Source organism: Sus scrofa, chromosome 7, assembly GCF_054392235.1.
Source record: "Sus scrofa isolate SSC_HxYL_T2T_F1_AM1 chromosome 7, Sscrofa_HxYL_maternal_Yorkshire_Landrace_v2.0, whole genome shotgun sequence".
NCBI classification, from domain to species: domain Eukaryota; kingdom Metazoa; phylum Chordata; class Mammalia; order Artiodactyla; family Suidae; genus Sus; species Sus scrofa.
Genome location: NC_139389.1, coordinates 112,686,667 through 112,702,076, shown reverse-complemented (window position 1 = coordinate 112,702,076; position 15,410 = coordinate 112,686,667). Strand labels below are relative to the sequence as shown.

The 15,410-nt window shown below is 43.6% G+C and overlaps 1 protein-coding gene across 43 annotated transcripts in view; it reads right to left on the bottom strand.

Moving 5' to 3' along the window:
• Window positions 1-15,410, bottom strand: part of NRXN3 (neurexin 3) — a 1,642,123-nt gene that overhangs the window by 1,160,996 nt on the left and 465,717 nt on the right. For all 43 annotated transcript variants that reach the window (XR_014811220.1, XR_014811221.1, XR_014811222.1 and 40 more), the window contains 2 exons: window positions 6,939-7,240; window positions 1,038-1,199 (listed from right to left, as the gene is read on the bottom strand). Coding sequence is in view for 37 of the 43 variants with exons in the window: in XM_084969910.1 (XP_084826036.1) it covers window positions 1,038-1,199; window positions 6,939-7,240 (464 nt within the window). In the remaining 6 variants the exon portion in view is untranslated. The remainder of the gene's footprint in view (window positions 1-1,037; window positions 1,200-6,938; window positions 7,241-15,410) is intronic.

Sequence of the window (15,410 nt, the reverse complement as noted above, 5' to 3'; positions counted from 1 at the left end):
CCTGCTCTATGCCAGGCATAACAGATGCAACTCCCGGCTAGACACAGCTCACAGCGGAGTGGCATGAATGAATGCATGTGCAATGCCATCTCGTGTGTAACTGATGTTCAACAAATTTCAAATAACCATAATAAGAATAAAACATGCGCCCTGAGAGGAGGCTCGTAACATGTCACAAGGGATCTTTACCTACAAGAAAGAACACTGTTAGATTCTCTAGGAATTTCCCAAGGGAAATGGTATAGCTATCTTAGGCAATCAAGCTTAGCTTAGCTTAAACAAAAAATGCAGTGCACTACTCTGATGACACTGTGTGCTGAAAGAACTCCAGCAAATCAAGTCTGATTCTTTTCGCCTCAACAATTGACCTGAGAGATTGAACTTACACTTGACTGGACCTCCTTTGCTCTCAGAGAGAGGTCTCAACACATCAGCTACAATACTAATAAATGAGTAATGGCAAAGCCCTACTGCTTTCTCACAGCTGCTAGCTTTCAGGGAGGGGGGAAAAAAAGGAAAAACCGGTCTTCTGGGCCTTAATATTATATTCTGAGATTTGCCCTTCATCTCAAATAATGAGACTCTTGGGAACACCAAGCTTGGAAAAGGTAAAATAATACATATGTTATGTTTTAGACAAGACACACAACCACAAATTGAGCTACTTTTAGCTAAGGCCTCCCTACCTCCCCGGTCAAAAGTATATAATCAAACTTTACACGCATCCAGTTCCTTGTGATTTCAAAGTCCTTTCATCAGAGCTATTTCTTTCAGTTAATAAAGCATATAGCTACCCGTGAGATCAGGTTCCCCATTAGTGATATGAGAAAACAGAACCAGAGAGCACTTAACTGGGAAACCCAAGGTCATACCACCAGCTTAACCTGGGAGCAATCCTAGGGCCTCAGCTTCCAAGTCCAAAGTCTTTTCTGCGACAACTTAAGGCCTCACAGATTAGAGGACAGGTCCAGTGACGGAACCGGAAATTCCATTTGTTCTTAGACAGTCAGTGATTAAATGGAATGGGTGAACTTTACCTCTTTAAGGCAGCCCATGAAGTTGTTGCTGACGGGTGAGCCTGGCAAGTCAGCGGTACTCGGGCTTCCTCCCACATAAAAAAAGTCGTCTGAGCCCAGCATGGTGTAGTCCTCTTGAGTGTAGCCCGTCGTGGTAAGGATGCCATCCACAGAGATCGTCACCTGGTGGAGGGACATAGGGACAAAAAAATTCCCAACAATGACCTTCCATTCTCATCAAAATCCAGGGGCTTCCCCTACCTGTGGCATCACTTTCTTTAAGATTTGGGTGAAGTATTCTTTCTAATTTGGTTTGCTTTTGGTATGTGCAGCCGAGTTCCATTTTCTGGTCTGTCTTCCCTGTGGCCCAAGCCTCCAGCATCCTCTGCAGACTCCTGGGAGAGTTTGTTGGAACTGCCCGGCTGAGCAACTCGCTCTACCCATTACACTCTTCACTCAGTCAGGCTAGAAAATGGAACCATCCTCAGACGACACCACTTGTCTCAGTTCATTGGTAAAATGATTGTTTATTTTTGAATGATTGTTATTTATGGTGGGAGTGAAAAACAGCAAAGGAGACATTTGACGATGGAGTTTGTTAAGGGGTTGGTCTTTGGTTGTTGATTCTTTTTCTTTTTTCTTTTCTTTTTCTTTAATTTTGTGTTTGTTTATTTTTGGCTCACACCACACTGACAAACATGCACTCAGGGAAGGAAGGAGAAGGGTCTTGGTTTCGATGAGTCATGGATGATACATGCCATGAACTACCCAAGTCACCAATCCCTGCCCTCCCTTCTCTGCCACCACCACCACCAAGTAAAGAAATGACCCAAAAAGAAACAGCAACATTAACAAAAGAAAGGAATGATGAGGCCTAATAGCCAAAGTAATAATGATGCCCAGAGGAAAGAAACAGTACCCATATACCCAACATCCATGAAAGGAGCAGAGGGAGAAAGAAACAATGGGACCTCAAAGCATGCACACACCGTACACAGACACACCCATGCAGAAATTATCTGGAGCCAAGAGAGAAGGCAGAAGAATAAAAGGGAGACAAATGGGACATAGGTGAGGAGAACTAAAGAAAAGAATCAAAATCCACTTCACACTTACATGCACTAAACCAACTGAAAAACAAGATGGAAGTGGGAAAAAAAAAACAAAAAACACTCAAAAGTAAAGGGTCGTCTTTCCCCTGCCTGGCACCTCCCTCACTAACAAAAAAGAAAAGAAAAAGTCCAAACCCAACCCCAAAATACATGAAGGATGAGAGGAGAATGAAGAGTGGAGACAAAAAAAGAAAGAAAGGAAGAAAGTGGAGTGGGGGTGATGATTGGCAGGTTGTTAGTAATGAGGAGGAGAATGAGGGAACAGATTCTGATGGCGATGGGGAAACCCACGAGACAAGAACATGCCATGCAGAGTTTGTACAGAGAACACAATTGATGGAGCTCCCTTTGGCCAAGGTGGGGAGTAAGGTGAAAGAAGGGAAAGGAAGAATACAGGAAGTGGAGTTCTCTCCTTCCCAGCTCACTGGTGGCAGCTATGGCCACACAAAGGGAAAGTTAAAAAAAAAAAGGATTCGGGGGGCCGGGGTGGGGGGAGGTAGGAGAAAGGAGAAAGAGCGAGGGGTAGGAAGATACAGGGAGAAGAAAGTGCTCAGTAGAAATCTCTGTTGTCCCTAGTCTGGAACTTGACGGTTGCAAAATAAGAAAACAAAACAAAACAAATTTAGCTAAATGAAGATTTCTTTAAAAAAATTTTTTTTAGGAAAAAAAAAAATCACAAAGCGGAAAAAAGAAACTGTCCTAACCAAACTCATCCAAATACTGTCAGGACAGGTACATCCCCTTCCATTTTCTTTTTAAAGAAAAAGAATGGCTTGTATTTAATTCAACAACAACAACAAAAATTTGAAAAGAAGAAACAAGTCTAAAGAGGATAAAAGGGGGTTTGGGGAGGAGAAGGGGGGCAACACACGGCAAACCCAAAAAAAGAGACAATAAGAATGATATCTACCAGACAATGTAGTTTGTTTACCATAGCGTGTCCGATGCCTGAGTGCTTTGCGGAAAAGGGGGAAGAAAGGAAATTAAAAATTGTGAACAGAACGATTGTTAATTAAAAAAACTAAAAACAAAGATGAGTCGTTAGGGTGTTAGTACATTAGTCGGTTAGTAAAATGACACATTGCATGAATGATCTCGTGTTAGTTTTTCAAAAAAAAGGCACCCGACACAGAAAAAGAGAGTGGGGAGAGACAATGAGACCAGGACTCTATGGAAAACCTCGGCACCCAGGGCACAGCCAGGAGAGGGGCTGCAGTCCACCTTGTCACCCTAACTCCCCACTTCTCCCAAATACCTCTCAGACCAGACCTCACCCCAGTCAAGATGAGCAGCATACTTACTGTTCAAGTGCTCTTCTGAACGAATACCTGCCCCGCTCCCTTCCCACCCTTTAGCACATATACAATCCACCTGTCCTGAAAGAAAAGACCCCCAAAGTTCATCATTCCACATGTATACAGATAGAGAGAGCTGAAATGCCAATACCTGGGGGATTTTTTTTTTCACCTCTGACTACATGCATGGATAATCATGACTTCTAGGATGAAAAGAACCTAAAACATCTAAGGCTCACATCTAGCAAAGGAAGGCGACATATGTAGCTTACTCGGGGTTTCCACGGGTATAACTTAAAGATCCAGCACCCCCATGATTTTGTGTGGACTAATGCAGCAAAAGGGGGACTTTTCTCCTCTTTCCTTTCCTCTCAGCTCAGAAAACTTTGTTGTTAGAATGCATCAAAAGAGTTAGAGTCTTCTTTATTACCCAATAAAGTTATTATTCTGTTGACTTTGCCAGAATGCCTCCTGTTGGAATCATTCTCCCCTCTTTCCTCTTTAAGAATGTTTTCAAGCCTGTAAGCAATTTCTTGCATGGATAGAAGACTGGCAGGTTTAAGGTGATTAGAGAAGCCCTACAATTAGTCTCTCTTTGCTGTTTTCAAATGCTAAATCACCAACGCACCCCGAACTGGGAGGCTAGAAGGCTGGAAGATGGGCAATCCCAGTTTTGTGACTGTGGTTTGACTAAAGTGGCATAAAGAGGCAAAGCAATTCCTGTGATGGCCATGACCTTGGACTCGGGCAAGGTCATGGGCCAAAAAACCCCCTAACAAAACCAAAAACTCCCCACCACCTTGGTTGCTATTCCTAGTTATAGATAATCCACATTCCTTCCTTTAATCAGAACCCCCAATAAAGTACCTGCCTGACCTTGGCGCTGGCATGGCCCCAAAGCAGAACTGTGAGTAGATGACCAAGGAGGAAGAATGGGGAGAAGTTCTGCTCCATTTGGTAATAAATACTTCAAGAAATCCCAAGTAAGCTTTCCTCAGATGAATTTTTACCACAAAGGACATTTGACCTTACCAAAAAAGCAGCTGAGACTGCCATCAGGTCTTTATCCAATATTTATGAAGTGATGTACAGTTTAATTGAAAAAGAGAGGGGCTTCCCACCCCTTCACATGTATCCTAGGGAACTCCAAAAAAAATTATAAATATTTTCTTTAATGGGAAAAAATTATCTTAGATGATTCAGCACTGAAAGGATTATATTTGCAAAAATCAACTTTGCTTTTCTGAGATTTTCCCCTTTCAATAAATCGCATCGGATGCAAAAATCAGTCAGAATTTCAATGAGGTCCAATGCTGGGTGCACTTTCTCTATGATATTCATACTCCTTCTGACAAGAAATGCCTCCAGCACCCTAGGGACTCAAGAGCCTTGTCCTGAGAGCTCTGCTTAGCTGCATCCTTGGGGACAGACTGAGACAGTCACCTTCCTGACAGCACACTCGGCCTATAAATCATGGGCACATCACAGTGAGTCTAGCACCCAACCATGGATGAGCTCATAATCCTACTGGAACATAAGGTGCTTTGCATATTTAGCCACCACACATGGCTGGGGACGAGTGTAATCACCATCTCCCAAATGGAAACTGTGGCGTAGAAAGGTTAAACGGCTCATCCAAGGGCACAGAGAGGAGGCTGGTCTGAGAACTTGGAAGAGAAACCCTCCAGCATCACTTTCCTCTGCTTGTTTGGACTAAAACAGCACAACCAATATTTGAGTTACAGTTTGGTTTGTCCCCATGTCAGTGTCAAGGGCGGAATTAGGGCCCAATCCTATTTTAGAAAAAGGACTTTTAGTAGAAATGAAAACAAGCCTTTTCTCCAGCTAACTGAAATCATTCTAGAACGGCAAGGGAGCGTGTAGGGCAGGAGACTGACAGAGAAAGAGATTAGCTGGTGAGGCCCACAGCCTGATGGCGCCCCCAGGACGTGAACATCCTGCGCTCTGCTAACCAAAGCCTCAAGGGCGTTCCTGGGGTACCTGCCAGTCAAAATCAGCCAAAGGTCACGTTTTAGTTTTTGGGCTAATCTCGGCAACTCAAACATTTCAAGCCCTTGTATGGTAGCAAATAGAAATTTGATCTGGGCTCTGTCGGCCGTTGAGAAGGTCTCTTCCATAACTGCAGGAAGGAGGTGATGAAAGAGAGCATCTGCCATAGGCTTCTTTGGTCTTGGAGGAAAAACACAGAGCGGTGATTCAACAATGTTTGATCTAAACGTATTAAGATGATGGGAGGTTCTAACTCTTATGATTTGGCAGTTTCACCACAGGTGGACTAGAATCTCCAACCAAGGGGCTTCCTTGACATGCTTAAGTGTGGAAATGGGTATTTCAAATACTGCAGTTTCCATCGTGTGAGGCTTCCCCATCTATTTAGCATTATTAAGGAGTCACGCTTTCATCAAACAGAAAATATGCAAATATCTGTCAGTTCTTACGCTTTCATGTTTATATTAGAAGGCATTAAATCAATCATATTGCAGAAGAAAATCTGATAAGCACCTTCTGGAAATCTGCATAATGTTCTCTGATTAATAAAGGATGAATGCTGTCCAACTGGGCTTCATGACAAATTCATAAGGAGAAAAACCAAGTGGAAATAGAACCTGGAAAAGGAAGTCTCAGCACAGACCTTGACTTTCACGGGAAATGCTTTTACTGTTTTCCTGATGTGGGCTGGTGGTGTTGTTATTGTTAGGTATGAAATGGAAAGCAACGTCACTTGGCTAAGGCTTTCTGGGAGTGTTGTCACCTGACGGAGTTGCCTGCTTAGAATCGGCAAAGCGATGGGAGTTCTCAAGCACGGACAGAACCAGGAAAGGCTGCTCCAAAGTTGACTTTTTTATGTGGGTCCTTCCACTTTCCAGGCCTTCCCAGTCAACTGTAGAGTCTCCGAGGTAGAGACAGGGGCAATAAAGTAGGGCCACCACCGCACCAAGGAACAGAGAAACAGAGGGATTCAGAAAGATTCCAGCTAGTTTACGCCAAGGCGAGAGGTTAACACAACAACAAAAAAGGATAAAAGTGGGGGAGGGGTTGGTAAATCAAAAGGAAGAGAGAAGACTTTTTTTTCTGGAAGGAATTAAAATCATGGCATCATGGCAATGGCTAACTTAATTAAAAAGAAAAACATATGCAAAGAATGAGAAAAATCTACCGAGCTGCAGAAACAAAATGCTGTCCCTAATTGAATTTAACAATAGTACAACGCAAGATTCAAACGTAAGCGAGAAAATGATAAAAAGGAAAGCAGAATAAAAGGAAAGTATTTATGACTTTTATTATCTATACAACTGAATTTTTTTCTTAAATAACAAGCACAAATGGAGAACTGAAGTAAGAGGAGAAACATATTTTAATAATTATCTTCATGAAATTGCAAAGGCTGAAAGAAAGTTAGATTTTGACACATCCAAACCCATGTGGTATCTCTCTACTCCTCGCCACGTCATCCATCAACTGCATCACAAGCACTCTCTCCCCTCAGCCATTACCTGCCGGAGGTTGCGTGTCACTTTGACATCGTGCCAGGCGTTGTCGTTGAATTTTCCATTCACTGGCTCCACAATGGCCTCAAAGGCCCCGGAGCCCAGGTTAATGACCAAGGAGACCGCGCCATCCTTCAGAGCCAGGTTGACGTAGTCAGCTGACTTGCCCGTGTGCAGGATGAGCCCGTTCCGCTGCCAGGTCTTAAAGGAGAGGGTGATTTCATCACTGCTGCTCTGGATCGGGTTCTGAGACAGGTCGTAGCACAGGTACTCCGAGCCTCGGAAAGTGGCCACATTCTCCTCTCGAGCTGCAGGGAAAGGAAGGGGAAAGCAGTCAACATTTGCTTGCATGACACGGGCCAGGTCTGCGCAAATACCAAAGAGAACACACACGCAGGACACTGCCCCTGCCAGGGACCTGACATCAGCACAATACTCCCTCCAACTCTTCCATAAGACCTGTATCTAAGTACCAGGGAAACTAGCAGAGAAGGCAACTGTGGAGACAACACACAAGGGTAGAAGACCAACACGATGGTGCAGGAAAGCTTGCTGCCTTTCCTTTCAATTTCCTCAGAAAAAAAAAAAAAAAAAAAAAAACTAAAGGAGAATTTCATGCAAAATGGTAAAGTGAGGCTTATGTTGCCTTTGCATCAATATTAGCTTTTACATGCTTGTAGAAGAGCTGGTTTAAAATGGATAAGTAACTGCTCTGACAAAGGGTTCTTTAGCTCTAGGTACCTTTTATTGACCAATAACTAAAAATCAATTACCCTGAAAGATTTGACTCTAATTTCCATCCATTAATAACCCAGCTAAATTTGGTTTCCATGGTAGAGTCCTGAGCCCAGTGGAACATCACTGGGTTTTTAAATAGCAGGCTGGACCTGGGGAAATGATACAGCAGAGAAGGAAAGAAGGAGAATGAAATGCAGTCATATGCTTTGATAAGACAGCAACACCTCCCCTAGAGGAGGGACCTCTGTCCTAGGGGTCTGCAGTTTCAGGTGGTCGGATGCAACCATCCTGTGAAACCTCTCTTTCCAGAGTCCTAAGGGTCTGCAGAGCCAACACAGCCTATTCCACTGGAACCTGTACTCGCTTTCAAGAACATAGTCTAGACACTGGGGTCCTGTAGTATCGAACCCAAAGAGCCCCAAGCCTGTTCCCAGGGTGTAGACCTCTTCTCTGGATCCATTTTCCAAAGGCAAATCACACTGTTGGTGATGTGCATATCTCACAGTCGGAGGGCTGGCCATGGGGGACTGTTTGCACAGGTCTGGACAGAGCTTGGTCATGTGGATCCAGACATCTCTGTGCATTTATACCAGACACCTGCTGATACAGGACGGAGCTCAAGGTGGGCAGAGAAGGGGGAAAGGCCACAGGCTAAAGACCAGAGGGACTGGCTCTCCCTGTGTTGGCGCTTCCCAAAGCAGAACTCCTAGGCATCCAAAAATTCTAAAGGTAAATCTGACTTAACCAGGTAGTTTCAAAGGTCTTATTTTTCAAGGTAAGTGGATAGAATGTACTTGATTTAGTTATGCATTAGCCTGATTTATCAGTTAGACGCACAGTGTGTGTTCCTCCATCTGACCTCCTGCCAGGCAGCCTCACTCTGAGTGGCTGGCTTCACATCAGGCCTGGTCAAAAGCTATCAAAAGCACCTCCTCAATGAAAGGAAATGGGCAGCAACACAACTTTAGACATGCAGTTTCCCTTTAAAGAGGGGTGGGCTACAACGTCAGGAGGAGGCAACTCTAGTTTCCCTTCCAGACCTACACTTCAGCCTTATTAACCAAAGCCAGTGTACCTTAACTCAGATCCTTATCAACCATCATAGCCCTCGGTAAGTTCCCTAAGTAAAATCAGCAAAATATATTTTCCTCTTGAGGTAAGGGAGTCACTCTTATAATGTGAAAAGATGACCACCTGGGAGATACTATTAAATTCATCATAGCATCACAATGTCATTAAAACATGAACCTCAACTTCACAGTCCAGAAGTCCAGTTAAAGAAGAGGCTAAGTGAGCCCTGTGTATTCCGGAGGGACTCAAGGATGTGGATACAGCTGCACATTTCTTTTTGCACACACACTGGCACACGCAAAAGGGACCTGTCCACCACACAGACAAGTAGCAAGTACTGCTCAGCACATAACCCATGCTGGGTGCATTTTACCAAAAACAGCCCCCCACAAAACATGGAGTGGAAATTTGGCACCATCTGTATGTCTGAAATAGTTCCACCCAATCCCCTAATGCCCTATGTTCATGATCTCACATGTCTGAAGAAATGGTTTTGTTAAAGTTCAACTGGATAAGCACTTGTTTCGTAGACTGGAGGTGACCCGGATTTAGAGCAGAAAATGACAAATCAAATGCAGTTATCGCCACTAAGCTCTTTTCCTAACAATGCAAATGTACAGAGCCGGCTACTAGGCCTGTCCTTGGCACTGCACATGGTATGTTAATGGGTGTCTTCTATAAACAGGGAAGTTACACCTTGTGTGCCCACTGAACTGAGATAAATGAGCAAGGAAAGGAGTGCCTCTTAAGAGAAGTCTCAATTAATCATAGAGTCGCCTCCAAAGGGGGAAGGTCTGACACAGAATAGCAAGGAACCAGGATATTATTTAATGTGCTATGTGGTGCTTAATATTTTACATATAAATAGGCCAAGGAGTCTGTCAAAATAAAAAAAAATTAAAGCTATGAGAGATTTTCAGAGATTACCTGATTTAACACCCTTATTTAATTAAGGAAGAAACTGATGACTAGGAATAAGTAAGTTGCCTAAGACCAGAGAGCAGTCCTACTCTGCACTCCCAGTGCCTCTGGACTTTTCTCTCCATGTCCGTTACCCTTCCCTTTGCTGATCGCTCTGGACATACCACATGCTCTAAGGGCATGAAAGATTCCACTGAGCCATGTTCTGACTTCCACACCATCCCAAACCTTGAATAAATTAAGCCAGAGACCCCCTCCTCCTACTCCATGTAAATCACACTTACTCACCAAAAGAAATGTTTTCCTTTCCTCCTTTGAATCTCGGTGTGTTTAAAATAAAAGGACTGGTTTTATGTGGAAGGTCATAGGAGAAAAATGACATCATTAAGAAAAGAGGCTGTCCCAGTAAATAAATGAGAAATAAAACCAATGTGAGTGAAAAAGTCTATGGAAATCACATGCATATTTATGCCAATACCCATGCACATCCATCAAGGAAGAAGTTATGTAGCCTTGAGAGTGCATTCCTTTGCAAATACCTAATGAAAACCGCCAAAACAGTTCACAACCTTCCCAATCTCTTCATTCAATGATGAATTTTCCCTGGAAGGAGAAGGCTACCAAGAGCAGCATCACCCCAGATGCTGGGTATCTCCTTCGCATGTCAACAAACAACAGACTGCTGAAAGCTCCTTGCTAAATAACATTCTAGATAAGCAAAATCATATCATTTCTAATTCATGGACTACTTTCCTCCTGATTGTTACCAGGAGGAAAGGCACTGGCAGTGCATGATCCAATCTTTAAAAGAGCAAATAAGGGGCCTGCAAGGAGAAAGAGTGAGGACCTTGAAGAAACTGCTCCTTTATATATTCTCACGACTGACATTTTCTTCCCAAGATCCCAATCGGTCTTAATTTCCTTCCAGTAGCTAAAGCTCAAGCATTTTCTTATCACCTTGAAAACCATACTAAGTTGACAGAGACCATAACTAAAGGGTGCAAAACCAAAGAGTGACAAACACATTTCTAAGCCTATTCAATTCTCCAAACTCTCCATTAGAAAAATGTAATACTGCCCCAAATCTGTTTTCTATACTGAGTGTTTACACTGAGAAGGAGGCTGAAGAGACAACGCAGTCACCTTGTATGTATTCAAGCTAAATAGGTGGAGAAAATGCATGCAGGGGATTATGTAACACAGTACACAATAGCCGAACATAAAGCTACAGCCTGGCAAGAGGGCAGGCACTGACATGGCTAATGGACTGTTCCGACTCATTTAGACAATCAATCACATGAGTGTTAAAATAAAAACGTTACTCTCACTGCATGAAAAGCAGAGCTCAACTCTGTATGACAACAAATCGTTTACCCATTATTTGTAAGTGTCCAATTGATTAAACACTAGATGCAACCCAGATAAGCACGACTTGATAATTAGAATCAGTTTGTGTAAGATATATAAGCACTGATCTTTCAAATGGCTTGTTAATCCAAGTACTGATAGATACATAGCATTAACAAGCATTTAGTCAATTCTATTTTCCACTCTCCCCCTAAAAAAATCCAGCTAGTGATTTATATAATAATAATTCTATTGCTCTGAGAAATTCCAAAGTACTCTGTGTAATATGTTTTACTGGGCAACCTAAGAAGTATGAAGAAATGCATATCACTCTTGAATTGGTCCTGTGACTCCTAAGAGTTTGATGTCTCAGGCTGTGAGATCAAGAAATTTGCACCCTGTTCTGAAGGTTCTGAGGAACTATTGCGGAATTATACTGAGAGAGTGGAAGGTTTAGTTTGCTGCTGTTGTGGTCATTGTTTTAATATACGATTGTGCAACCTAACTTCTGTTGGATTGAAAGTGAACTGGAAAATAATGAGAGCTAAAAGCAGAGAACCCAGTTAAAAGATGAGAATACACTTGAACTACTTTTCAAACTGGAACTGGTTCGACCTGGATGTTGATATAACCAAGGGTGGTTTGCATTTCATTGGGCAAGAATGGAAGCAAAAATTCTTAGAAAAGACAACATAGGAAACTGAAAGGCAGAGATTCAGGAAAACCAGAGACCAGAGGAGGAAATCAAAACTTGGATACTCAAGATTCAATCGCAGCCATGGAAAACCAAGGGCCAGAGGTAAAAGCTGAGGACAAGGACACAGCATTAGTTGTGAAAGGGCTCAGGTGAGAACATGTCAGGAATGGGTAAAGTAGGATTCTAAGCCCATTTACAAACAGATAGTCACAGTTTTTAAAATATCATATATTTCAAATGCTTTCTTGTTATTTGTGTTCCCTCAACACCCTGTGAGGTCACCTTGCTACAATTATACTAATATAAGGAAGAGGAGGCAGTTTAGACAGATTATTCCAGGCTCCTGGAAGCACTGAGGCCAGTTCCAAAGGCTTAGTCCCCTGATTCTTAGTCCATTGCTTTTGCTACTGCATCACACAACCACCCCACCAGGAATTCATATTCTCAGAGGAGTTGCTGCCTAGGACCCTATATCTAATGTCCTGCAATTGCATAAAGTTCCATGGGGCTAAAGGAGACACCACTGACAAGACAGGTAAGAGCCCGCTCAGGCAGCAGCAGCCCAAGCGGGAGAGCAGGGAGCGGGGGTGGCTCTACTAGCATGTTGGAAAGAGTCAAATTGAGATCACACTCTTCACCCTCATCAGAGAGAGAGAGGTTCCAAAGTGGAATTTTTAGATACCACTTGGAAGAGCCTATTAAAGATATCTCTGGAATGGCTGTAACCCTTTGTCCTGAGCAGAACACCTGCTGTGCTCTAGAAAGGGAGCAGCAGCCAGCTTTGGTGAGGATGTGCCTCAGAACAGAGGCAGAACTGTTCTCATCTTTGAATCCTTTGTCTTTCAACTGGCCTCTGCAGCAGTGAGGTACTTTAGTCTGCACTAATGCAAAGATAACCCCGGCTGGCCATCCTGGCCTGGCTTCCTCTGGAGCTAATGAGGCACAGAAACACATGAGCTACTGCTGTCCTCCCTGCCACACAAAGAGATGTCCTGCGGCACTGGGGCTGGCCTGCTGACTCTCTTCCTCTGATTCATAAACTCCGGTGTTGCAACTACCATGAGAGGTCTCAGGTTCCCAAGCTGTGAACTAACATATCACTCAATTCTTCCCAAAGAAGCCCTGATGATGATGGAAGAAGCATGAGCGCAAGGCAGGGATGAGTACACAAATTAGAGATAAACTTTTTAAGAAGTGCACAATTCCACAACTGCTCTACTCATTCCTCCAGGGGTTGCACATTCCACTCAATTCTGAAAGTTGCCTTGAGCCAAAAACAATTCATGGAGTTTGTTGGCAAAGGAACATTAAGGCAAAGGTGAGTCTGTCCTTTCACAATTCTGTTTTCTTTCCATGCAACCTGCTGAGAATCCAACAGCCAGAACAACTTCTACCTCTAATGGCTTCTTACAGTTATGGGTAAGACATCCAAGTTAGCGTTTGGGCTGTGAGATCATCATATTTGCAAAAGTGAGGGCAAAGCTTCTTACTGGATGGAATTCTATTATACATCACCTAATGGCATTTCCTGCTAGAATTAGGGGAGGAACACACAGATTTGAGTATGAAAAGGAAAGGACTGCACAAGTGACTACACTCTCGCTTCTTCCCGTCCAATTTCCCCTACCATGTACTTTAGGGCCAAAGTATTTGCGTAGATCAAACTGCAGAGCCATCCCCCAAGGACAAATGATGAATCCTTTACCTGCCATATCCCATCATACAGATATTTCAAAAGCAGAGTGTACCAGCAGACACCAAATTGTGTCCTTACGAGCAATCCTGCACTACAAAAGAAAACACACAGGAAATCTGACCTCCTGAGGCCATTTCCAACCCTTATCCTCAGACTCTCTGTAGGAAAGATGCAGCAGAGAAATAAATGGACATTTCCACGATGCCTGGGTCACTCACTAGCCGGCAGATGCTTCTTGAAAGTGATGAGAAGGAAAATAGTAAATCAAGTTGTCACTTAGAAAATAAACAGCCAGCATCCTGGCGAGGGACGCTGCCTCAAGTCCACAAAAGAATGGCCTGAAAATCAAGCTTCGCTGAACGCTAGAAAGCTAATGGCATCCTAAAGACTACATTGTTCTCAATTGCATTACAATAAAACTTAAACTTTCTGTTTATTCATTTAAGGAATAAGTATTTGCAGGTGCCTATGGGCATATACCACCAGGGGATACGCCCAGTGTTGAATCACTTGAGCCACACCTGTGAGTAGGAATAATTAGCTGACATTTTACTATAGGAGAGAAATTGTAAAACTAAAAAACTCGAATGCCTACTAAGTGCCAGACCCTGATATGGGCTCATATTAAACAGGGTACCCTCCTGTAGCCCAGAGTATAGTAGCACTATGGACCTGATGACATGGGATATAATGCTAAGGCTTTGAACCTGAAAAACCTGGGTTTGACAGCCAGTTTGGGAACTTACCTAATCCTATGTAACCTTAGCTTATTACTTTTCTAATTCCTAGATACCTAATCTATAGAATGAGAATAATCGTAGTATATGTTTCATAGATTCACTGTGAGACATGAATCAAATCAGGTTCCTGAGCCAGTTTCCACCATAGACATGTTAGCTATTGCTGTTGTTCAGAATACACCCATAAAAAAGTAATTACAAATGCAGCAAATGTTTAATAGGTGATAAAAGCACAGAGAAGAAGGAATAGGCTTTGGGTGTGTTTTACCTGGAGCAGAGTTGCTCTACTGCAAAGGTGGTTTTGGGGGGAGGGTCGGGGGTAGTAATGAAGTAATGAACTTGGCTGCCTCTCACGTGTCTGCCTCCAAATCAGTTACCTTTGGCAAGTTCCACCAGGATTCAGACCATATGGAGCCCATCCAAGTATTAAAACCAAAACAAGTTTTCTCTGTTTACAGCCTTGCCTGATCTCTATTGAAAGGAGGGACTTGGCAAACATGAGGGTTTAAAACCACCAAGCAGCCAGTGGAGACTTTCTCCATGAGCTGATCATAAGGAATGAAAATGGAGTTGGAAAGAGATGACTTGGTCACTTGAATGTCAGTGTCATTTAATGCAGCAGTCGTGTTCCAGTTTAAATGATTTTTCATGCGGCATACAGGGTCTGGCCAGGGCAGAAAGGGGTGGCCTCTCAAGGGTGGAGTTGAGCTGAAATGATTCTACCCCACAGCAGTCACTGAGGGGGGATGAAGGCGGCAAAGACGCTGTGATTGGCGAGGCTCTTAAGGACCCAGAGGTGTGTACAGACCCCATCCTGCTCACCGCACACGCCATGGGCATCAATATCTACAGGAGGGCCAGGATGTCAATCTGAAGCCAGGTTCCGAAGACCCAGGGTGAGTGCCTGGAGTGCTCTGCAACCCCAGCCCCTGCCCACTCCCTGTCAGGCTGTTCGAGATGAATGTGGGCTCCCTCAAGAAGCTGGAGGAGCTGAACCCCAAGATCTGAGAATACTGGTGACTGCTGTGGAAACACAGTATTTGGCACCACAACTGGCTGAGCAAGAACCAGAAGTTCTAGCAGGGGAGGAACCAGAGCACCAGGATCCTCCAAGGACCTGAGGAGACAGAAAGTGTGGGGGAGGGAGTACATTGCCCTCCCCAATCCCCCAACCTTTTATTTTGTGGAAAAGATGGACTTTTCCAAGAACAGAGACCTCCCTCTCACTGGGGTTTCTGGGTGGTCCCCAGAGTGAGGCTGAATTGGGG